Source organism: Micromys minutus (genome assembly GCF_963924665.1).
Source record: "Micromys minutus genome assembly, chromosome: 15".
Classification (NCBI taxonomy): Eukaryota; Metazoa; Chordata; class Mammalia; order Rodentia; family Muridae; genus Micromys; species Micromys minutus.
In genome coordinates, this window is record NC_137984.1 from 30392153 (window position 1) to 30416859 (window position 24707).

A 24707-nucleotide genomic window follows, 5' to 3' on the forward strand; every position below is an offset into this window, starting at 1 on the left:
GGCTAGGGCTCCATTCAAAGGGAATATGCTTAAAAACATGAAATTTAACTTGAATACTAGCTTCATCAGAACACAGGTATGAAAGCTAATCTACTTAAATCCAGACCCAGCCACAGGACTTCATGGGTTTACATGAAGTGCACTGTAACCCTTTGTTCCTTCTGACCATGGGAAGAACAGGAAGTGAGGAAATACTCATTGTCCACCATCTCCCTCATTCAAAGCTGAATTTGCACAATAGCTGTTGGAAAGGGCTGTCACTGCTTCTGTGTTTCCTCTGTCACATGTCTCTGTGGGAGCTGACATTTTGCTGATACTTCATCAGGCTGGCCCGCCTGCTGAGAACCAGATTGGTAAGGGAAATGCATCTCACTGCAGGGAAGGATGAGAAATGTATTATTTAAATACAATTTATTTTACAGCAACTTTAAAAAATCAGAACTGCAATTGCTGTGGAGAAAGAAACATTTGGTTGTGTCTGACATCTTTGCGTTTGCTGATTCTCAAGACATTGAATGGTTTGAAAATGTTTTTATTCATCAAGTTGTTTTGCTTTTTTCATATTTTTCCCTTTATATAAAGATTTTTTTAAAAAAGGTATGTAATAAAATGCCCACCCTGGTTGGGGTGGGTGAGGTAGAAGTTGTTGCAAAACAGTTCAGTTTTTTTTTTTTTTAAATCAGGAACAAAGGATCCCTATAAATTAGAATTCTACATGAATTCTAGAATAAAAGCCTATATGGGATGTTTATACATAAAGCAATACTTTCTGGTTTGCATTTTTGAATCTGGAATTACTTCAGCAAGACTCTTTTTAATGTTCTCACTAATTCTTTAAGAATTTCACAGTGTATTTTAATCAACACCATCCTAACTTTGCCGGGAAGTTCTTTGTGATCTACCCAGACATCCTGACCCTCCCCAACGACTTGTCCATTTTGTTATTATTATTTTTGTTTTAAAACAAAGTAGACCATCCAAATGACAAATCAATTATTAGTAGGAACTATTTGCTGATTAGTTCGATCTAAAAAGGTCAAAACGTTTACAAACAGGCCCTGAAAAGTGGTTTTTAGAAGTGAAGGTGAAGGTGAGAATATACTTGTGGGTGTTGAATATGTGATGTTTGTGAGCTTGGGTGTGCTGATCTCATGACTATCAGCTTGCAGCTGCCAATTGCTTAATGTCAGAAGATTTTAAGAGCCATTTGGCATCATATCGGGGTCTGGAAACATCACAGTGGAACCACAGCAAGGTTTACAAGCTGGGGCTCTAGTATTTCATTCATCCAGTTAATAAACATTCCTCAGATTCCCACTGATAGAGGATTAGGCCAGTGGCCAAGATGGCTTTCCTGGAGCTGGATCCAGTGAGGTGTGAAGAGTGGATGTAATTGGGATGCGCATGCTCCTTCTTATATCTCTGTGTCTCCCTTCTTTTCTCTTTGAAGTCTTCTTTCACTATCTAAGGAATCTAATTTGATTTGTCTCATCAGACACATGGTGGAAATTTGAGATGAAGTAACCGAATTATTCCAGGCCGAAAATATTTTCCCTAAAGAAAGGGAAATAAAGTATTTACAGGCAGTATTACAAGTTGTTTTGTTTTTCTGTTGTTTTCTTTTAGGGCTTTAAAGTTTTGGTAGTGTCTTGATGGATTAAACTCAACACGCACAGCAGGACAAAAAGGGGAGGAGTCTCAAATTTTAAGAACAATAAATATGGCAAGGTGAGAGGAAAGATGTTTGCTCTAATGGATTTACTCAGCAACCACATCAAAACTAGATAACTATCAGGCACAGACAGCTACCCAAAGATGTAAGTCTACCAGGCCATGGCTGAAGAAACGTAAGCAAAGTAGTAAACGTGGGAAGTTTACAACTGGATAAGAGCAAAGTATATTCATCTTTTAAAGTGCCTTCTGAAAGAGTGTGCTCTGTGACGTCAGTTTCCACATAACTGTGTCACAGGGCTTGCGGGTCTTCAGCAATGAAATTTTGTTTCTCTTCCAAATAGGAAGAAGAATCTCTGTGTCTTCTCCACCAAATCTGGCTTGCCTCAGCATGTGTCAGAACCAACAAAAAGGGGTAAAAATGATAAAGTGTGCCTTCTGAGACTAGGTTTTGTACTCTTGTTGATTTTGGAGACTTTTTAGAATATCCTGACAGTGCCGTGATGTGGACCTGCGGTGAACCTTGGGGCATGTCAGAGAGAAACAGGGATTTTAAAAGCAGGTATGCTCAACCAAGCCCAGTCTGTCCTGAAAAGACTTCCTTGTTGAAAGAGATATGTTAGTAACAGCAGTAAGACCAGTTGACCAGCCTTGACAACCCACAGAATTAAGAAAAACAATGAATCATCATTTAAAGCCACCAAATCCTGGGAATATCATTGCAGCAACAGTTAGTCAGATAGCCTCATGCAGCATGTTGAGCAGGAGTTCAGGAACACACAGCATTTCTACAGCTGGGCATTTCTTGACTTCATTCTTCATCCATCTGGCGTTATTACTTGTATTCATCGCACAGGAGTTTTCTGTGTAAGCAGAGGCGCAGTCACACTTTTCAGACTTTCTGTTGCAATGACTTCTATTTTCAGAATCCACAGGAGAACTGACATTCCAGTTCCCAGAGGCCACTGTGGCAGGCTTGTAAAATAAGACCCAGAGAGAAAGATGGTTCCGGGTTTCACTTTCACTCTTGTCTAAGTGAGCTGGCAAATTCTCTCTCTCTTTCTCTCTCTCTCTCTCTCTCTCTCTCTCTCTCTCTCTCTCTCTCTCTCTCTCTCTCTCTCTCTCGCCCCCCACCCCCACCAGGTGTGCATGCGTGGTGTGTGTGTGTGTGTGTGTGTGTGTGTGTGTGTGTGTGTGTGCATGCAGTGCTGCAGTGAAAGAAATGTTCAATAGTTTTTGAGGATTTATAGCACTTCCAAAAGTGTTCCCTGAAGAAATCAGCATGGGGCTATGTGGCTGTGTCCATCACTTTGGAAACACAGACATAGTAGCTGCTTTTTTTCTTTCCCTTTTTTCCCCTGTTGCTGAAAATGTGTTGTGATGTGTTTTTCTTTTCCAGACAATAACAATGGAAGGCATTTTGATATATCTTTGGAGGCACTTGCACAGAACAAACATGAAAATAAGGTGTAATTTGTAAAAAAATTCTCAGAAGGTTGCCTCCAAATGTTAGCCTTGCCTCCACTTGACTCATCCAGATTCAATTCTCTCTCTAGGACAGCCTAAGGAAGGCAGAGCCTTATAACTTGTCTCAGGTGGATGAAAAGAAACTGGGTACTGTCTTGTTACATTCCTTTGAACTATTGATAGAAAAGAACAGGCAAGACATACTATTGGTGCATGGGCCCTTTAGAGACAACATATAATCCACTATCCAAATCCCAACAATTAGAAACCCCAGAGTAAGTATCCTCTGAACACAGAGAAAACAGGAAAACTTCTCTAAATGCTTGGCAATGGTAGAAAATCACAGATCACCATACTCAGCTTTGATGTGTCTGTTTTTCTGTGGGCAGAGTCTCTGAATAGCAAAATTACATTTTCTGAGAATGTCTAAACTGGGTTGACAGCCATATTCTCTGTAGCTAGTTGTCATATAATAAGATCATATTTACACACACACACACACACACACACACACACACACACACACCACTCAAGCATCAATCAAAATACTGTCTTCTATTAAAATGAGTCTTGAAGAGGTGATGGGGCGTATCTGATGTTAGAAAGCTGTAAGCAGCAAAGTTGATCCCAAGTCTTTCAGGTTTAGACTCCAATGCGCCCATCATAAGTGACTTTGGACCACTCAGAGCCAATTGGGCCACGTTCTGAGATACCCCCTGTGGTTCTTAACTTCAACTTGCCTTCTTTGGAACCATTTAAATCAAGATATATTTTTAATTGTGATAGTACAAGGTATGCAAAGGTATAGTAAAACTAGCCTATGGCAGGGGTGGGCATAGGTCACTAGAACACTGGGTTCTCCACACTTAGAGATCTGCCTGTATCTGGAGTCCAAATACATAGAATACAAACGTTTATCCAAGACACAAGGCTTTAAGTGGATTTTCTCCCTATATCACGGGAGAAAGCGACTCTTCTGGTGTCAGAAGCTATCGCTGTAAGCTAACTGAGTTTGGTGCTGATTGTTCAGGGCTCTGCTATTCTGTGCCATTGAAACAGGGCTTAATTGACTATTCATGTGCAATTCAGACACAGGCTTGGGAGTAGGAGTTTTGAAGATGTGTCTGGCTCTCAGAGCACTTGGGTTAATGCAGCGCTTTAGACACACACATACTCACACACACACACACACACACACAGAGTGAGAGATAGATAGATAGATAGATAGATAGATAGAGAGAGACAGAGAGACAGAGAGACAGAGAGAGACAGACAGAGAGAGAGAGAACAGACCCGATTCTCATCTTGCGCGACTCTTAAAGGGCTCTTTTTGCTTTGATTTCAACTGCCAATCACAGTGATCCATTCACATGCTCTAGTCTTATTCATAATTTCATTTTGTGGCTAGACAAATATATCAGAATCAGACAAAGTTATCTGATTGAAAAATAGTATGTTTTGCAGAGATTATGGTGACCTCTCTATTTTGCTGATTTACATATACTTTCAACTCATTTTCTCTCACAGTGGGGAACTCAGAAGCATTTTTCCAATAAAGTATATGCAGCAGTTGCTTTCAGGAAATGTTGCCAGAATAAATTAAATTTACCCAGATGTGTGTACATAGTATTATACCTTTGTGCATTGACTTCCAGAACGGGACATCTCATGGGGACAAGAATAGAAAGGTAACTCAAGACTTAAAATCAGGGCAGCAACTCAGAGGGTGGCATGAGACCTACTCCTGTATTAAACACATCAGTTTGAGACTGGACTTAAATTTCTTTAAGCTCCTTTCCTCATTACTTCCGGAGTCACAGTCCAGCCACCAAAATAGCCTGCTTGGCTTGCTCATCTGCTACAATTTTGTAGTCACAGGACAGGCTCTGTGAATAAGCGGGTACAGGACACTAAGACCACTTTCAATTCCTCTGCTTTTGTGAATGGACTCAACACTGAGGTGTCCATCGAAGCCAGGTGTCTTCTGGTTTCAAATGACGTCACAAATTACCACTGGTTCTCATCCTTTTATTTGTTATCTGTGTGCATTTAAAAATGAACCCCCACACACATATTGATTTAAGAAAATATCTACTGATCACTGTCTTTATTGCAGGAATGAAGGAATTCAGGAAGAAACAAACAGATATCCTATCTACATGGAACCTGGATTCAAGCAAGAGAACAGAGCAGGCAGTCAATATTAAACCTAACAGGAATGTGTGAATGTGCTAGATTAGAAGATGAGAGATACTACAGGGCAACAAAAAGAACTCCAGGAAAGCTGTTCACTACTTTCTTAAGAAGTAGCATCAGTGGACTTCAGTGACAAGGTGGCCAGACACCAGAAACATAAACAAGTACCTGTAGAGTCTACAAGCCAGAAATGGCTTGCTGACAGGTTGGAATAACATTTCCACAAATTCCACATGCAACCACACACACACACACACACACACACACACACACACATATCCATACATATTTTTTATTAAAGGAATGATAGTTTCCCGCTTATAGATTTATCTAAAATTATGTGACATCTAGATATTTGAAAAAATATGACAGGACATATTTAAGGTCTCAGTAGTAAGAAACTGTTAATAAATTTGTTTGGATGATTGACATTTAGATAAGAAGCACTAAAAGTCTTTCATGCTGAAGGAGAGCAAGTCCTTGGTTGATGAGTCTGTGTTAGCAAGCATTAATTGTTTCCAGGTATAATTTTAAGTTATTCCTTCTTCTTCTTCTGTTCAGGCTGGCAAGGGGACTTCTAAGAGCAGAAGCCAAGAAAACAAGGTTAAATAATTATATTGTACTCACGTCTCGGTTTCCTCACCTACAACAGATCAATACAGCCTCCCCATCTCCAAGGACACTGGTTCAGATTAACTAATTAATGACCAAATAGTGCTGAACAAAAGCTGATGATTATTGTTCGAGAAGCACAAAAAAAAAAAAAAAAAAAAAAAAAATCCATCATCAGATTGTACCTTCCTGGCATCTGTTGCCTTGGTAACCAGATTTGCAGGTGCAACTACCATTTTTGGCACTGCATTCCAGGGTGTTCTCTTCCACACACTGACATTCCAAAGAACAGCTAGCTCCATAGGTTCCCCTGGGACAACCTGCAAGCAGATTGAAGCAAACTGGTCACCTGAATACCATGCTTTGTTTATTTGAAATTGTTAGCGCATAGGCATGAGGTTCTTTGGAGGCTGATTATAAGGAGAATAAGGGGATCATCATGACTGCCAAAAGAAAAAAAATTGAGGGAACAAATGTCTTTGAAATCAGGCAATTCATTTGCTTTTTGGCAACTGGACATGAGCAGTGAAGCCTGAATTACTTAAAAGGCGGCAGTGATGCTGGGAGAGCGATTGCTTCCCAAACGTGCTTATTGCTGTCTGGACTTAATATTCTCCAAGGACGGCTTTGGCTGCCAGGCCCCCTCATCATCCCACTGCAGCCTGGAGATGATGGACAAGCACTTATGTGAGGTTGGCCATTGTCCTTACTCCCCCTCATTATATGGTAATCAGAAATAATTTCACACAGCACAGACTACACAAAGCTTCCAATGTGACAGCGATATTATCTTGCCCACTTCAGTGGCAAGAGCTGCTTGCCCTGTCTTCTTTATTCTCCCCAGGCCATTGAGTTTTAGAGATGATGCAATGAGGGCTGAAATTCTAACTCGAAAACACCCTGCTCTTGTGTTTAGCATAGTATACCACAGTTCAAGGATTCCCTTGCTTCCTCCTTCCCACCCTTTCTGCTGAATTCTTAGGACATCTCAGTTCCCTTTCTAAAAGTTAGCTCCAATAATTACTTTTTTTCCCCATTATCAATGTCCAAGAGTCTTCTTAAATTAAGTGTGCTTTAAGGTGATCCTGGGCTCACAGTAATCATTTGCTGTGACCTGACAGGCTTTGCCCTGTAATGTTGCCTGCAGAAAATGCAATGAGTTGTGGGGCTCCCTAGGGATGGGAAGTGGCATACTAGAGTTCGTTCAGTGTGGTGGTTGTGATGTCTCCAAACAAATCCCAGTACTGTTTGCCAGGGACAGTGAGAATAATCTTAGAAGCCAATCAATAGGGTCCTATGGACTCTTCAACATCTGTTCCAGTTATGATCACAAGTGATCCTTTTATGATCTTTCAATTCTACGAACAGCATCAGACTTCCAAAGTCTATGGTCTGTCTTGTTCTAGGCCCATCTCTTTGTTCTACAATACTTTAGAAACTAGTTTGGAGAAAAAGAAAATGTGGAAACAATCTCTGTGGGTCATTTGGTATCTGCTCGGGGCTTGTTAGGCAACAAGTTAAAATATCTTCACTATATTGTGAAGTCCTACTCTCAGGACTTCCTGAATACATCAAGGATAGAATCTGTGTGCTGGAAGCCAACAAATGAACTGAGAACGGGGTCCCTGATGGAGGAGAAAGGACTGAAAAAGCTGAAGGAGTTTGCAACCCCATATGAATAACAGTATTAACCAACCATACATATTTAGTCCCAGGGACTAAATCACTATCCAAAGAGTACTCATGGAAGAACTCATGGCTCCAGCTCCATAGGTAGCAATGGGAAAAGAAGCCCTTGGTTCTATAAAAGCTTGATGTCCCAGTGTAGAGGAAGGTCAGGGCAGAGAGGTGGGAGAACATGGGTGGGTGGGTGGGTGGGTGGGGGAGTACCCTCATGGAAACAGGGGGAGAAGGGATGGGATGAGAGTTTCTAGAGAGGAAACAAGGAAAGGGGATAACATCTTAAATGTAATAAAAAATACAAACAAAACAAAACAAAACAAAACAACAACAAAAAAGATGAGGTTGCTTTGATATGGATGCATTTCTAACACACTACACATAATGAGCTTACAGACGTGTGGGTTTGTCCAGAGGACTGCTTGTGGTAAAAGCATCAAAAATGGATGCTATGATGCCAGAGAAGGGCCTACCTACATGAGACAACAGGCCTGGGACAAATCTAACATCGTTAGAGGACCAGAAAGTGATTGACACCTTGAAACTGAACTCTATGCTCCCTGAGCAGAAACAATGGATTTCTATTTTAAGGCACTCAGTTTTTAGTACTTTGTGTGTCTAGAAAAAAAAAGATTAATTATAGGACTTGAGGTCCTCAGGTAAGTGACACCCATAACAAAATTCAGAAGAGCTAGGGTGTGTGTTCTCTTCATAATAGGGTAACATTCAAGATGTTAACCGGCATCACCACCACCATCTCCACCATCTGCAGTAAACAGATACAGCACCACCAACAGCAGTACCTTCACCACAAACAACAAACATGTTTGATGGGTTTCTTCCAAGTCTTTACTCTTCGCAGCTGATAAGTGGATTATGAATATGTGAGGCTAGAATTCAGATATTAGAATGTCAATTTTGTGACTGAGTAATGAGTTTCCCAAACTTTTTCACCAGATGTACTGATTTAATTTTTGTGCTCAAACATCTGATAATGTCATATGTAATATTCAAAAGTTATTACTTCACATTGGCTATATCTTGCTACATTTCAGGGCCAACAGCAAAAATGATACTATCTTTGTTTCCAGACTAGTTTTCCTCTCCAGGCATGATATTCTAGAACACACAATTGGCACCCCTACTTTCTTCTTTATTTAGCTACACCTAATCTTTTCTCATAATCCACACTCAGTTTAGTATGACTTGGTCTCTTACTGGTGTGGTTGTAATTTATTATGCTTTTTTATTCCAGAGACATTCCTTTTCTTAAGTATGTAAATCCTATGAGCATTCACCTGAGGATAAATTGTAAACTATAAGAAGGTCATGGTACCTTAATAACAGCAGTATGAGGGGTAAAATCTTCATCAATTAATTATCATGAACTCTTAATATCTTTAGACAACACTATTTAAAGGTGAGACTTTACTCATAATATTAGATTGGGAGGTAGTATTTTGATGTATGATATTAGTGGTTTAGTAAAGAAGACTCAGAATATATTTGCTTGTCCTCTAATAGGATGTAGTGACTGACAATATCTAGGAACCACTATCCTAAGGCACTATACTAGAGAAGCTCTGTAGAATCCTCAGATTCGAGAATGAAATATATATATTTTTAACTCATCCACTTTATGGTATTCTTTCATTGCAGGTTAATCAGACCCAAGACACTAGAGGACCCAGTCCATCTGCAACAAGATGAGGGAAGACAACAGGGCAGGAGCAGGAAGGGCTCAGGTTACTTTAGGTTCACAGATCTTCACTTACAGGATGGAGATCTGTACTTTCAGGATGGAGAAAGGTCTTTCAGAGTTACTCCAGGAAGAAACTGTGGAATCTAGAGCTGAACTTACAAATTCAGATAATTTTGGGTAATCATGTCTTCTTGAGTGCATGGTCAGAATGCAAGCAGAAGGGCTGTGCATGAATTTTAAGGCCAATTGTGTTTTGTACTAGAAAAAGAGACATGATCCAGGCTCCTCATACTTAGCTCCTATAAGGTTCCAGGTATTTACTGAAACAATGTCTAAACATTTTAACTTAATCCTGAAATACATTAAATGCAACATTGAACACATGTAAAATGTGGAAATGGTTTTAACCATCAAAATACAGATTTTGTAATTTAAAGAGCCCCAGAACAGAATGAAATATTTGTCTATCTGAATAGATGTACTATGTGTTTTTTTACTTTACTTTTGACCTTGGGCTGATCTGTCACCACACTATTCTAAGCCACTGTGCTTCATGAAGGGAACAATCACAGCTGTTACTTACTAAGATGGCAGAATCTCCCATAGCGTCCTAGGTCACACATGCAGGCACCATATACCCTGTGGCAATGGGCATTGTTAGCACAATAGCATTTTCTCTTGCAGTTCTTCCCAAAGAACCCTTTTAGGCATCCTGCAGGGTATAGAAACAAAGTAAAGATTAGCTCAGAGCCAGAAATTGCTACAACGTTACTTCATAAAATATAAATCCAAAGTTCCCACCCCTACCTGAGGAGTTGTAGGCAGTTGATGATTGTTGAGGGAGATACAGTAACTCTCCTTTGGGGAGTTGGCCACTGCTAGGTTGTTCATGCCCCATCAGAAGACCACATACTCTTTACATATATGGGTAACACAAATGTATGCATTGTATGACATGGAGTGGGGAGGGAGGTGAAATAGCCTGGGTTATAGTGTGGGAAAGATGGGATAGCCTGGGTTATAGTGTGGGGAAGATGGGATAGCCTGGTTGTAGTGTGGGGAAGATGAAATAGCCTGGGTTATAGTGTGGGGGAGGTGGGATAGCCTGGGTTATAGTGTTGGAGAGGTGGGATAGTCTGAGTTATAGTGTGTGGGAGGTGGGATAGCTTGGTTATAGTATGGGGGAGGTGGGATAGCCTGGGTTATAGTGTGGGGGAGGTGGGATAGCCTGGGTTATAGTGTGGGGGAGGTAGGATAGCCTGGGTTATAGTGTGTGGGAGGTGGGATAGCTTGGTTATAGTATGGGGGAGGTGGGATAGCCTGGGTTATAGTGTGGGAGAGGTGGGATAGCCTGGTTATAGTGTGGGGGAGGTGAGATAGCCTGGTTGTAGTGTGGGGGAGATGGGATAGCCTGGGTTATAGTGTGGGGGAGATGGGATAGCCTGGGTTATAGTGTGGGGGAGGTGGGATAGCCTGGTTTATAGTGTGGGGGAGATGTGATAGCCTGGGTTATAGTGTGGGAGAGATGGGATAGCCTGGTTATAGTGTGGGGGAGGTGGGATAGCCTGGTTTATAGTGTGGGGGAGGTGAGATAGCCTGGTTCTAGTGTGGGGGAGATGGGATAGCCTGGTTATAGTGTGGGGGAGGTGAGATAGCCTGGTTGTAGTGTGGGGGAGGTGGGATAGCCTGGTTTATAGTGTGGGGGAGATGAAATAGCCTGGGTTATAGTGTGGGGGAGGTGGGATAGCCTGGTTATAGTGTGGGGGAGATGGGATAGCCTGGATTATAGTGTGGGGAAGATGGGATAGCCTGGGTTATAGTGTGGGAGAGATGGGATAGCCTGGTTATAGTGTGGGGGAGGTGGGATAGCCTGGTTTATAGTGTGGGTGAGATGGGATAGCCTGGGTTATAGTGTGGGAGAGATGGGATAGCCTGGTTATAGTGTGGGGGAGGTGAGATAGCTTGGTTGTAGTGTGGGGGAGATGGGATAGCCTGGTTATAGTGTGGGGGAGGTGAGATAGCCTGGTTGTAGTGTGGGGGAGGTGGGATAGCCTGTTTTATAGTGTGGGGGAGATGGGATAGCCTGGGTTATAGTGTGGGGGAGGTGGGATAGCCTGGTTATAGTGTGGGGGAGATGGGATAGCCTGGGTTATAGTGTGGGGGAGATGGGATAGCCTTGGTTATAGTGTGGGGGAGGTGGGATAGCCTGGTTTATAGTGTGGGGAAGATGGGATAGCCTGGGTTATAGTGTGGGGGAGATGGGATAGCCTGGGTTATAGTGTGGGGGAGGTGAGATAGCCTGGTTGTAGTGTGGGGGAGGTGGGATAGCCTGGGTTATAGTGTGGGGGAGGTGGGATAGCCTGGTTATAGTGTGGGGGAGGTGAGATAGCCTGGTTGTAGTGTGGGGGAGATGGGATAGCCTGGGTTATAGTGTGGGGGAGGTGGGATAGCCTGGGTTATAGTGTGGGGGAGGTGGGATAGCCTGGGTTATAGTGTGGGGGAGGTGGGATAGCCTGGGTTATAGTGTGGGGGAGGTGGGATAGCCTGGTTATAGTGTGGTTAGAGTGGCTGGGTAAATATGATCAATATAAATGATGAAAATAAAAAATAGACGTTTAAAATAAAACTTTGAGAATTTCCTACAGTGTGTTGGTCTTATTCACACCCTCTCTTGTAACTCTTTATAAATCCATCCTTCTTCCCTACATACCCAATTGTGTAGATTTCTCTTTTCTTTCCTTTTAAAAACAGAAAATTCATTTGTGATGCTCATGCATTCTTGGATGTGGGATCTTCAAATGGACTTTGGTGAACTACTCAAGTCCATAACCTTTAAAGACCCGATTCTCCTAGCAGTAATCAGATTTCAATAGCTCCTCACTAGGGACAGGATTCATACCCACAGCTTTTGTCCACGCTAAGATTACGTGTGACTTGATCTTGTGCAAGTCTTGGACATGCTGCCTCAATTGCTATAAGTTTATATGCACTTCTTGCTGCCTTATTGTGTCTAGAATATTCTTTGTAGTTATCTACCTTCTTTGGCTTTTAATAATTAACTATATAATACATTATCATATATAATGTTTTAAATAAATAATATGTTAATATAAATATGAATATATATTCATATACATATGAAGCGTAAGAAAGTCTAAGTTTCAATCAATAACTTGTCTAGTAAAGTGCTTATGGCACAAACATGAGGACTTGAGTTTATTATCAGAAATATATTTTTATATGTTCAAAGCCAATTTGGACTATGTAATATATTCTAGGCTAGCTAGGTCTACATAATGAGAATCTTTCTAAAACAAAGGAAAACAAAAAACAAAACCATAGTGTTCAGGGTTGATCTGATGCTGCTATGTATTCAAATACTAAATTCTGTACCAGAGGATTTGATTGCCCCAAGTTAACTGAAGTGCCATGCATACCAGCTTCGGTTGTTCAACCCTTGCTCCTCAATGTAAAACTATTGGTTATTAAATTAAGGTGGCTACAGTCAATTACTGGAGAGAATAGAGGTAGGTGGGTTTTCAGTTACCTGGCTGGGGGGTCACAGGTAGCAGCCTAGAGGAGAAAAGATAAAAGAAAAAGTGAAAGAGGAAGAAGACAGAAGGAACAGTAGGTCTCCATTAAATAAGATGGACCAGGAGTGTGTGTCTGAGCCAAATGGACCTGAGGACAGGCTGGTAGAGCAGAAATAACCTGAGAAGATGCAAACTTCAAGTATTTAAGGAGCACAGCTGGGAAATAGCCAGTCTAACATCAGAGAATTAGCTGAGCAGTCATCACCCATTAATTTCACAAAAGCTAAGTAAATAAATCATAATTTGAATCTCATTCATTTGGAAGCAAGGCAAGAATAGGTATAACTCAGTTTATTTCACACAGTGTCTTAAAAACCAAGGTATATAGCATACTAAAGAATGACACTGGAGTTTGACTTCTGGGGTCCGCACACACCTACATAACGTGCATTTGCTATACACACAGAACCACACAGACACATGGGGCACAATCCTTTCACTCTGGTAAGATGGAGACTAATGAGGTATTTTGTTTTAGTTTTTGTAAGTGCACAATAATGATTCTACATCCTCTGCTTGGAATCTTACTGTGTGAACTGTTGAAGTTTTTGTACCCACTCTACTTCCTCATCCTTAATGGGTCACAGCCGGTGGATCCTGAGAGGAAGAGCAAGGGGGAAGGGGGACTTCTGGTTGTACGTGAGCATGATGAGAGCGGACTCTGAGGAAGCAGCTTCAGTTGGAGAGCAAAGGCTATTGAAACCTTTGGGAAGTGGGGAAGGATCTTCTGGGATAGTGTAAATCGTCGGCCAAGGCCAGGGTGCTGAGCACACCCAATATGCATACAGAGAAATTACAGATAGAGCAGGACATACCTTATAAGGACAGAGAGCACGTCCTGAGTGCAAAGCTATATGACGTCCTCAAGAGACAACAGTCAGGGTGCAGGATAGTATGAACCAGGATGAGAGGATGGCATAGGGTTGGGGGGAGGTAGGCCAGCATAGAAGGTGTTCCACATTCTTGCTCCCAGCCTACTTCCAAGGGCTCCCATATTCCCCAATCTACAGCTTGTCAATGCCAGAAACTAAAAGCTCCAAACTGAGCACCTGAGCCGGTATACTAGCAGAATGCATGCTCTCTATCTTTTGATGCTTTATCATTTTCTTTATGTCATTCTCAGGAGTGCCCTTCCCCCACATTGCCTCATCTCATTTCTCTTTTTCACTATTTCATAAGTATTTCCCTGTTAGGGTCTGAATGGTCCTATGGTCTTACATCCACCCATGCATCACCATTTAATTTATAATACATTAGCATCTACATTTGTAATCTATGTCTATCTTGAACCAGATTACAACTTCCATAGGTAGGACTGAGATTTTTTTCTGGAACAGTGGCATCATTCCCAGCAGAGCTCCTTGCAAACAATTAGCATACATATATATTTTTACATAAGCAAGTACTGCTCATAGGGATAAGAAGTTGAATGGGAAGCAAGAGGCTTCCTACACACCAGAAAGGAAAGTACATTTGATTTCCATGTTCTCATTAACTGTTCCTAATAAAGTGCCCGGTGAAGTCTAGGAAACTCTGGGTAATACTTTGTTCATTATCTTTCTGTCTTCAGCAACTGAGTTCTGTCAAACCAATAGAGGAAATGTGGCTCCTTCATTGGTTTCCCTGAAAAATCTATGCACAGTTGTCACTGGAATTTTGTGAACTCTTCACTCACACCTTCTCTTCTCCCTTTCCCTCTTCCTCCTCTCTTGCTGTTTTCATCCCCCCCCTTACTTTTTCACATGAGCATTACTCTCCTCTTTTTGTTCTGTAACAAGGTAAGCTCTCCTCAGGTACTACTTCTGAACTCACAATCCAGAGCCCAACATTATCTTGAGAAGAAAACATTTTTTTTCCTTGTATCAAGATTCATCTTGCTTATATCACAGCCAACCAAGTGTCATAGTTACTGTTGTATTGCTGTGAAGAAGAGCAAAGCAATAAAAAAGATGTTTAACTGGGGGCTTGCATACAGTTTCAGAGGGTAAATTTATTGGCATCATAGTTGGGAGCATCATGGTAGGCCACCAGACAAGGTCCCTTAGCAGTAGCTGAGATCATATATTGCATCCCTAAGATGACAGGAGAGATAGAGGACAGTACCAGACTTGGCATAGACTATTGAAACCTCAAAGCCCATCCCCAGTGACACACCTTCTCTTACAAGGCCACACCTCTTAATTCTTCCTAAACAATTCACCAACTAGGAACCAATTACTCAAATACATGAGCCCATAGGATTTGTTCTCTTTCAAAACCACACCAAGTGTCTCTTATTTTGTACTGTTATGCTTGCCATGGCCAAAGTAACTTTTTTCTTGTCCATGTAGACACAGCCTCTAAACCCTTCACTTTTGTTTGATCCCCAAAATTAGCAGTGGCTCTTCTTATTGACAGGACATTCCTACCTTCTTCACAAACCTTCCCAAAAACACCTGGAGGACACTGGCACTGTCCAGTTTGAGGAACACAGATGCCTCCGTTTTGACAATCACAGTTGCCCATGAACTCCTTTCTGCTAATATCTGTAGAACAAAGTGTGAGTGAATTAGAAAAAGTACATATGAAATGGAACTTCCTATCCATCACAAAGGAGCCAGAATGAGAAGTCAAAAGGACAGATGATCTTTCTATTAGGATGGCTACAAAGTAATTCAATTATCAGTATCTTGTAGACCCAGGGTAAAACTCTGGCATAGTCCTAGTTTCTATGATTTAATCACCCCTGGGAAAAATCCAGATTCCATACCTGGTTAAAATAATGATGACTCCAAGAAATGCTAACAAGGTTCAAATATGTATGACCTTACTCCTTAAACTGTAATTCTCATGGTTTCAATATTACCCAGTCATATTTTCTGAATAACTATAAGTACCCTTAATAAGAAACAAACTGTGTACTCTGCTCTGAAAAGTAGGGAGAAAATGTATGTTTTTAAACCAGCAATGAATATAGCTAGAGTATTCCTGGGAACTTGGGGGTTGAGTTTTCTTGGGAGCTCCCATGGTATTTTGCATCCTCAGAATTTAATGAAATTAAGGCAATGACAATTTTATTTGCTTTGTTGATTCTCTTAGAAGTGACAGGTATTTAAAAATGTACGCTGAAGAAAATGTGACTTTTTTAATGTGATAATTTTATTAGCTGTATTAGTTGATATTTTACCATAAGTTTTGTTCTCAAGCCACATTTATTATGTGTCTTATGGTTTCTATTGCTGTGAATAGACATCATGACCACAACTTTTAAATGGGGTTGTCTTACATTTTCAGAGGCTTAGTCCATTATCATCATGAAGAGAAATATAGCAGCATGTAGGCAGACATGGTACTAGAGAGGGAGACGAGAGTTCTACATTTTGATCCACATGCAGGAGAAATAAACTATGATCCAGTAGGCAGGCTTGAGTTTTTTAGAACTCAAATACCACCCCCTTAATAATGCACTTCCTTCAACAAAACTATACCTACTCCAACAAGGCCACACTTCCTAAGAGTGTCATGCCCTAAGGACCTATGAGGGTCATTATTCAAAGACCCATATGATGTCTCTTATAGTAACCTCCTATCATTATATGAAGCTTAGCTAATATTTATTTTTTATTTCCCAATATCTTTATTAAGTTTTATTTCTTTCTTTCTTTTCCCTTTCTCTTCCTTATTTTGTTCATTGAGAGAAGGTCTAATGTACTCAGTATTGACCTTGAACTCATAATAACTTCAAAATTCTAATCTTCCATCATCTACCTCATAAGTATTGGGATTACTGCTCTACTCTGCTTGACTTATGTAATGTTAGCATTCAGACTCACAGTCTTGTGAATGCTAACTAAGCATTCTACGTACCAGATTTATCCATTGTTTTTTGTTTTTTCTTCCTCTTCTTAATTTTATGCCCTAGGCTTCTATAGTAGAGGGAAAAGGGAGCAAAAATAAGGAAAGAGAAAGATATTGGAAAGCAAACAATTGTTGAGTCTTATATTGTGAAATTGTATATAGTATAACATTGTAATTTTTCAGCATCTATAGAAGGGACAGTGTTTTAAAACAAAGATAAAGAATTCACAGTGGCTTCCAAAATACCTGAGTTATTGTATATCATCTACATAGTGAATCAATGGAGTCCCCTCCCTCTCCCCTCTAGAAGAATATAGCATAACACAAGGATTTCTAAGCTATCTTATTAACATAATATAGAATAAAGACCTTAGAGGAAAATTGTTAACAGGAACATGTCTGAAAAGGAAGCTGGAGGACTTGAAGCATGTCACAAGCTTTTCTACTCATCAGCAATCTACATCATTGGGAGTCACTTCTCTCTTTCCTCTTCATTAGATAATCAAACAGTGTTCAGTGATTTTAACATGGAAATTTTTTCAAAAGAGATGTCATGATAAAAAGCCCTGATATTAAAATTAAATAATGCACTGTGGTTCCTAAATCATTTTCTTATAATTTGTTGAACTAATTCCTAAGAAGTCTAAGTAGATATTTTCATAGTTGACCACTGAAGATACTAGAATAATCATCCACTCAGTGGGGAGCTCCATCATTCCTGATTCTTACTCAGTCTATTTTTAATTTCATTGGTTGCATTTTAAAATGACAATCATATTTGATGTGGGTAATTTATATGGATTTTAAAGAATATCCCATTTCCCTTATACAAAGAATTAGTTGAAACCTGTTAGCTGATTGGGACTGTTCTGTCTTCATTCTTAGCCTTGCCTTCCTGAAACAGACTTTTCCAGAGAAGCTCCTATGAGCCCTCTAGTCACCTTTCAGGTGTTCCAAGTCTGTGGATATAGAGGTCTTGTTCTTTCATCACCTGGCTCTTTGAACCTCTCAGTTTAAGAGTTGTATCAGTGACACTTTCTTCTGATGCCTCAGATTGTCTAGTTTTATTTCTCATGCTACCATTACAAGAACTAAATGATTAAGCTATGCACATATATCTATGGACTTGTATGATAAAACAATCCTTTATATTGCAATATTCATATGATGTTATTATATTCACTATGGGATATGTGAACTTACAGGTCATCATAACAGAGGGTCTCCACCAAGATTTGCCCTCTCCATACTGGTGTGGTTGACACTTCATTAGAGAGTAAGTTACAACAAATAAAAAAAAATTAGATGTAACCAAAATGAACACTTTCTGAGAAGGAATGTCAACACAATAGGTAGAGTGATATTTCAGCACATCTACCTGAAATATCAGTGCTTGCAGAGAACTTCAGAATCATGTAAAGTGTAATGTGACAGACAGTAATCAATCTTCAGAGATTCTTGTAATACAAAAGCCATTGAATTAAAAGGGCAGAATATGAAATGGCTGGTGGTTTAACTTCCTACAAATAGTCAACTGGGCAAAGACCACAATAAAGATTTTTTAAAATTTTTTATAATAAGAGGGTTTTATGAGTACCTGATTTTAGAAGGCTTCTCAGGACTGTTTATCTTATGTACAGAAAGTAGGCTACTTAAAGATTCAAAGTGGCAGAGAACATAATCACAAGGATTCTTGGGGAAAAGACTAAAGACCTGAAGGAGTAGTGCTGGTCAACAGATGTCACCATCTCAGCTTGTGTCCTGTGCTTGGGCCATGAAGTAGAACATATCTCTGCCCCCTCTTTTATTCTTGTACATAGGGAGCTAAGAGGAAAAATCTGTTCACACCATCTTCCAGATAATCATGAAGACACATATTTTTAAGTACAAGAGAAAGTTAAAAAGAGAGAAAAAACTCAATGCATTTTACTTTATCATATGAAACTTTCAACTCCTAAAAGCTGTCTTCATTTAAAACACAAATGAAATGATATTTTGATGACATCGTATTTAAATTTTTGATAGCTCCTTTGAGAGACTTATATAAAAAGATGAAGCCATCATCATTGACTATGTGCACATAATTTTTTCGAGGGGGAAGTGGGGGTAAACAACAGAAGTAAGCCCAGTTAAACATTTTCAATTTTTAAAATTTTATGCAAATTCATGGTGCTGTGTAACACAAACATTTTCTGGTTTTACCATTGGGAATAACTGGCCAGGTGCTAGTGATTTATTCAAGTGCAGGATTTTCAAAAGATTGGCCTTATCAGGAGCCTTTATTAATTTCTGTGTTTTATGTGTTAACAGGATTTGGAACAGTGCCTTCCCCCGAGAATACAAAAATTCCCCATGCTGTTACATATTCAATTTATAAGCACCAGCATTCATTAGCACTCTTTATATACAATAAACATATTATTGTCTCTACCAGATAGTACATTTTAGGGTGCTTTTGTTGAAGAGAACTCACCCACAGGAACTTGCTGATCTTCCCCAGTTTTTAGGATATTGCTTTCATTGCATATGAGCCCAGTCCATCCTGCTGGACAGAAGCACCCATGCTTTCCTTCTTGGCATCTCCCTCCATTCATGCAATGCTCACAGCTCAAGCTGCAGCCCAGGGCAAAGGTGCCATCTAAACAGACTGCCATGAAAAACAAGGTTAGCTGGTTCCTGGCTACAGGTGTGACTAAAAATCAAACAAAATTCTTAATCCCAAAGAAAGTCAGATCAGATGTCTTTTCCCAAACATTCCAGAAACGGACATTAGCAAAGAGACATCTTTCAACACAGAACAGATTTTATTTCCATCAGATATGGTATTAGATTATTGTCCCATCTTTAAAGGGCTGTAAAAGAACAATAGGTCAGGCCTATGATTGATGCCAAAACAGGGGCAGATAGTCCATGCTTGTTAATGCTTTCATTTTTAGATAGATGTTTCTATACATAGGTTCTAAAGTGAATTTTTATTAAAATGTAACAGTCATGTGTAATGATGCACACATCAAATATACCCTTCAGTAGCCCACAAACTCAGATCAAGATATAGCACATTACCTGCCACCTAAAATGTCAAAGCTATTAGTCTCATAAATAAAAGACTATCATAATTTCTGGCACCACACATTTTTTTCCTTCTGAATGATTTATAAATAGAATTGTAGAGTGAGCACTTTGGCGGTCAGGTTTCTTTTGTCGATACGTTTTCAGTGTTCTTCCACACCCTGTGCACAACACTTTTGTGTCTGTATAGCTCCCTATTTCTTACTGATGTGAAATCAACTCACTTCTCCATTCTCTTCTTGATGGAGATCATCCTAACCTGAGTAAAAATAGAGAAAATCTTTTACTTAGTTGTTTACTCTTAAGCTCATGTTTCTTCATTTTGGTATGGGAAAGAGGGGTAAATGCGGTACCTTGCTGCTCTGTGCACTGCAGATTTCCACTAGGTTTACAACTGTGTTACCGAGCACTGAGCACTGGGCCTTGCAACCATCTTGCTTTCTTACCAGCTGTCTGCAGGAGTTCATGGCACATCTCATGAACTGGCAAATGATTGAAGGAGAAGATTTCTGTCTTTCCAAAACCTTTCCAATGATTTTAGTCTGTGATTGTGGCTCTCAACTACATTTATTCTGCTTTTATACAGGCAAGGCAGCAAAGATTTAATAATGAAACATTTAAATGTTTCTTCCTTTATGTGGGAACATGTAAGATATTCATATAAATGAACTATAACACAAATATATTACTGCTAGTTTATATTTTATTTTTATATTAATTAATTAATTTATGTATTTAGATGCATGTGTGAACATGCCATGGCACATGTGATGAGGTCAGGGGGCAGCTGTTGGGAGGGATTCTTCTTCCACCATGTGAGACCTACATTTGAACTCAGAATGTCAGGGTTTATAGCAGGTCTTTTATTTAATGAACCATCAACAAACCCTTTTACCCTACATTTCTGTTTCTACAAATACTTCTATTTGTGTCTTTATTATATAAAAATTGAAGTCAAGAGATGACAAATTTAGTTGGAAGGTCTATAAAACTGAAGACTTTAGTTCTGTTTTCCACTAAATCATCCATCCCAACATTTGATGGCATTAACTATTTGTGATGGTTTGAATATGCATGGCCCAGGAAGTGACAGTATTTGCATGTGTGGCATTGTTGGAATAGGTGTTTCACTATAGGTTTGGGTTTCAAGAACCTCATCCTTGCTGTCTGGAAGCCAATCTTCTTCCATTTGCCTTTGGAACATGATGAAGAACTCCCAATTTCTCCTATACCATGCCTGCCTGGATGCTGCCATACTCCCACTTAGATGATAATGGACTGAACTTCTGAACCTGTAAGCCACCCCCAGTTAAATGTTGTCCTCATAAGAGTTGCCTTGGGCATGGTGTCTGTTCACAGCAGTAAAACTCTAACTAAGACTCTAGTATAACTAGGTGGAGTTATCTAATAGTGTCCGATAGTGAGAGCAATTAAATGAATCCTTTACCCACCAACTCTGTGCAAGGCTGTCAGCCCTTGGACCTCTCCTTCTGCTTCCTGGTCTGCACCATCATTGTCTTCATCTTCATATGAAGCCATCAGAGAAGGATCAAGATAAGGAAATGACTGTGGTGGGCTCTGAATCAAAATGCCTGGAAACCTCAGGATGTCTATTTCTTCTTCTTCTTCTTCTTCTTCTTCTTCTTCTTCTTCTTCTTCTTCTTCTTCTTCTTCTTCTTCTTCTTCTTCTTCTTCTTCTTCTTCCTCTTCCTCCTCTTCCTCCTCCTCCTCTAACTGCTCATCTTCTAAAACTAAGGTCAGAGGGGGGGACATGAGTTACAGAAAAAGCAACTAAGAATTGACAGATAGTGAGAGTCTGAACTAGACACCAAGCAGGGATGACTAATGTGCAAAGAGCTTTGAGCAGGATTGTCAAAGGCCCCATTTACCAATAGCCAGATGCTACCAGCATGGGGTTGGATTCTAGTAGGCAGAATACAAGGGAAATAAAATATGGCTAGAAAGAAGTAAAATGGAGGGTAGAGGAAATCAGAAAGGAGGAAATGAATGAGACAGAGAGAAAGAGAAGAGAAAGTAATGGAGAAGGGGAGAAAAAAAGGAGAGAGGGATAAAGAGAGAGGGGAGTGAGTGTGTGTGTGTGTGTGTGTGTGTGTGTGTTTGTGTCAGAGAGGGACAGAAACAGAGACAAAGAGGATGGAGGTAGGGAGGGGTGTGAAGGTTCTTCTCCAGCATACTGAAGAGAAGAAAGGTAGGTGGGTCCCAGCATAATCCCTAGACTACTGATGGAGACAGGGTCTTCCATCACTTCCAATTCTGTATTCTTCTTTACAGGTACAGTCATTTGTCCCCATGGAGTTGATGCACAGCTGGCCACAATCCACACTAACCTCGAAACACTCATCCACCTCTAGGGAGGGTAGAGTTAAACAGCATCTGCCCTTTGTGGCATTGTGTGACTTCCATTAACCAGTAGCAGCACCGTGCAACACAGAAAGCAATCAGAACCCCTGATTATTTGGTACATCTACCTAGTGACTTTCTTTCTTTCCTTTGTAAGTTTACTGAAGCCCGATGCACCGTTTGTGTAGCTTGGACAAAGAACATAAAACTTAAATTCAATGGTTCCAAGCTGTTCTTTATTCTGTCTGCAACAATGTACTAACATCTCAACTCAAGTATGTGACTGAACACATTTTTTTTTTTCATAATTTCACCAAGGTTCTGTGAAGAACTTTTGATATAGAAGAATACTAATTAGTCTGTTCCCTTGTATCTGATTTATGATCAAATCTAGACTCAGATAGATTCACTCGGTGTGTTAGAGACACAGAGGTCCCAGAATGAAGCCACACTTCAGCTTTACTTCAGATGGTGCACACCTTACCCCTGTGGATGTGTGCAAGTGTGTACATTTGTGCAATGCAATCATGTCTTGGCTTACTCTGCTCAGGAACAGATGGTGCATAAAATGCAGCTTTTGTTGGCTCTGTTAATTGGATGGAATGGTAAATGGTAATATACTCCACTGTGTTTAGTATATATAGATAGCACACTGTGTTTTTCTTTGATATATACTGAAGGGCTGGCTTGTAGTTAAAAACCTGGCTACCATCACAATTCAGGATTTGTTTCTTTAAGCAATGAAACTCCAATTATTATGAACTTTTTATAGATTTTCAAGAAAATGTTTTTAATGATAATAATAATAATAGCTAATTTAAAAAATCAATTATATACTGAAGTAATTTTTGTTTTTAATTATTTTTAAGTTAACATACAAAGCAGCTGATTTTATTATGGTATGTTTACACACATATGCCATTCAATTTTATTCTCACTCTTACCTTCTCCTACTGCCCTATCTTATACTTTAGTCCCCACTTTTAATACCTTCCTGCTCCAGAGTATGCTCTTCTGCTTTTATGTCACTATGTTCATCACATTCATTAGCCACTTCCACCACACCCTATAGCCACTCCCACCATACCCTGTAACCACTCCCACCACACCCTGTAACCACTCCCACCATACCTTGTAGCCACTCCCACCACATCCTCTAGTCACTCCTACTTACCTTGTCAACCTTCACCCTGGCTGTCTCCTTTCTACTTTCAAGGGACAGATAGATTTAAATCTTGATAATTTACATGAAAAATAAAACTGGATCTGGTTTATTTTGCTCAATATAGATGATCCCTAGCTATATATGTTTTTCTGAAAATGGCCTGATTTCATTTTTCTTTAGAGTTGAAATTCTCTAAATTCCTTTTACCCATTATTCTGCCTATAGATATGTAGCCTGGTTCTGTACCTTGGATACTATGAGCAGTGGAGCAATGAATATGGTTGTGAAGAACTGTGAGGCTTGTTGACCTCTTCCTTCCAGGCTATATAGGGTGGTGGGGCTGTGTTATAAGGCAGTTCTAACTCCAGAATTTGGAAAATCCTCCTCCCTAAATTCTAGAAGGCTCTTCAACTTTACCTTCTCTCCAGCATGCATGAGATCTTCTTTCTTTGTCTTCAGCACTGTTTATAGTGACAACCACATGACTTAGATGAGATAGAAGTTAAAAGTAGTTTTAACATGCATTTCCCTGGTGCCTAAGACTATTAAACACTTTTACAAATATTTAGGCTATTTGTATTTGTTCATTTGATAACTAATAACTATTAAGTTAATTGAGCTATTTACATGGATATGTTGAATTAAAAAAATTTTACAGTTATTATATATTGTATCTACTCTGTGATGTGTGCTGGCAACTGCTTTTTTTTCTGTTATTTAGACTATCTTTTCACTTAGTTATTTTTTCCTTTGCTGTGGAGAAGCATTTTTAATTCCTTGCAATCTAATTTGTAAATTATTGGGATTTTTCCCCTTGGTACTGGAGTTCACGGAAGACTTTCTTATGGCTCTATCGAAAAGTGTTATATTTATAGTTTCTGCAAGCAGTTTCAAATTTCATGTGTCTCATTAAGATATGTGGTCTACTTTAAATTGATTTTTGTACAGGGAGAGAAAGAGAGATGAATTTACTTTATGGTACAGATGAATACGTGATTTTCACAGCATTTGTTGAAAACCACCCCTGCTATAATCTCACTGCTGGCTGGTACAGACCACTGTATCCTGGGAGCTCAGCTGCCAACATATGCAGTAGAAATTGCAAGCCCCAGGTGCTATGAGAGCCCCTGTTTCACAAATATTTTGGAGAAGTGCTTGGGAGAGACAATGACATCAATCTCTGGCTTCCACAAGTACTTGACTGACTGTCCCATTCTCTCTCTCTCTCTCTCTCTCTCTCTCTCTCTCTCTCTCTCTCTCTCTCTCTCTCTCTCTCTCCTTATTCCCTCCCTCTCTCCCTCTTTCTCTCTCCAAGTATGCATCACTCAGTCTATAGACTCCAGGTTTTTATATG

General features: G+C 39.8%; 1 protein-coding gene across 1 annotated transcript in view; it reads right to left on the reverse strand.

Annotated features, from left to right (window-relative positions):
* LOC308430434 (EGF-like and EMI domain-containing protein 1) overlaps nt 1-24707 on the reverse strand; it is a gene marked incomplete at both ends in the record, with an annotated part of 682839 nt that overhangs the window by 160982 nt on the left and 497150 nt on the right. Inside the window, 4 exon segments of the mRNA XM_080929594.1 lie at nt 6132-6266; nt 9912-10040; nt 19232-19405; nt 21279-21476. Of these exon segments, the coding sequence (XP_080785720.1) occupies nt 6132-6266; nt 9912-10040; nt 19232-19405; nt 21279-21476 (636 nt within the window).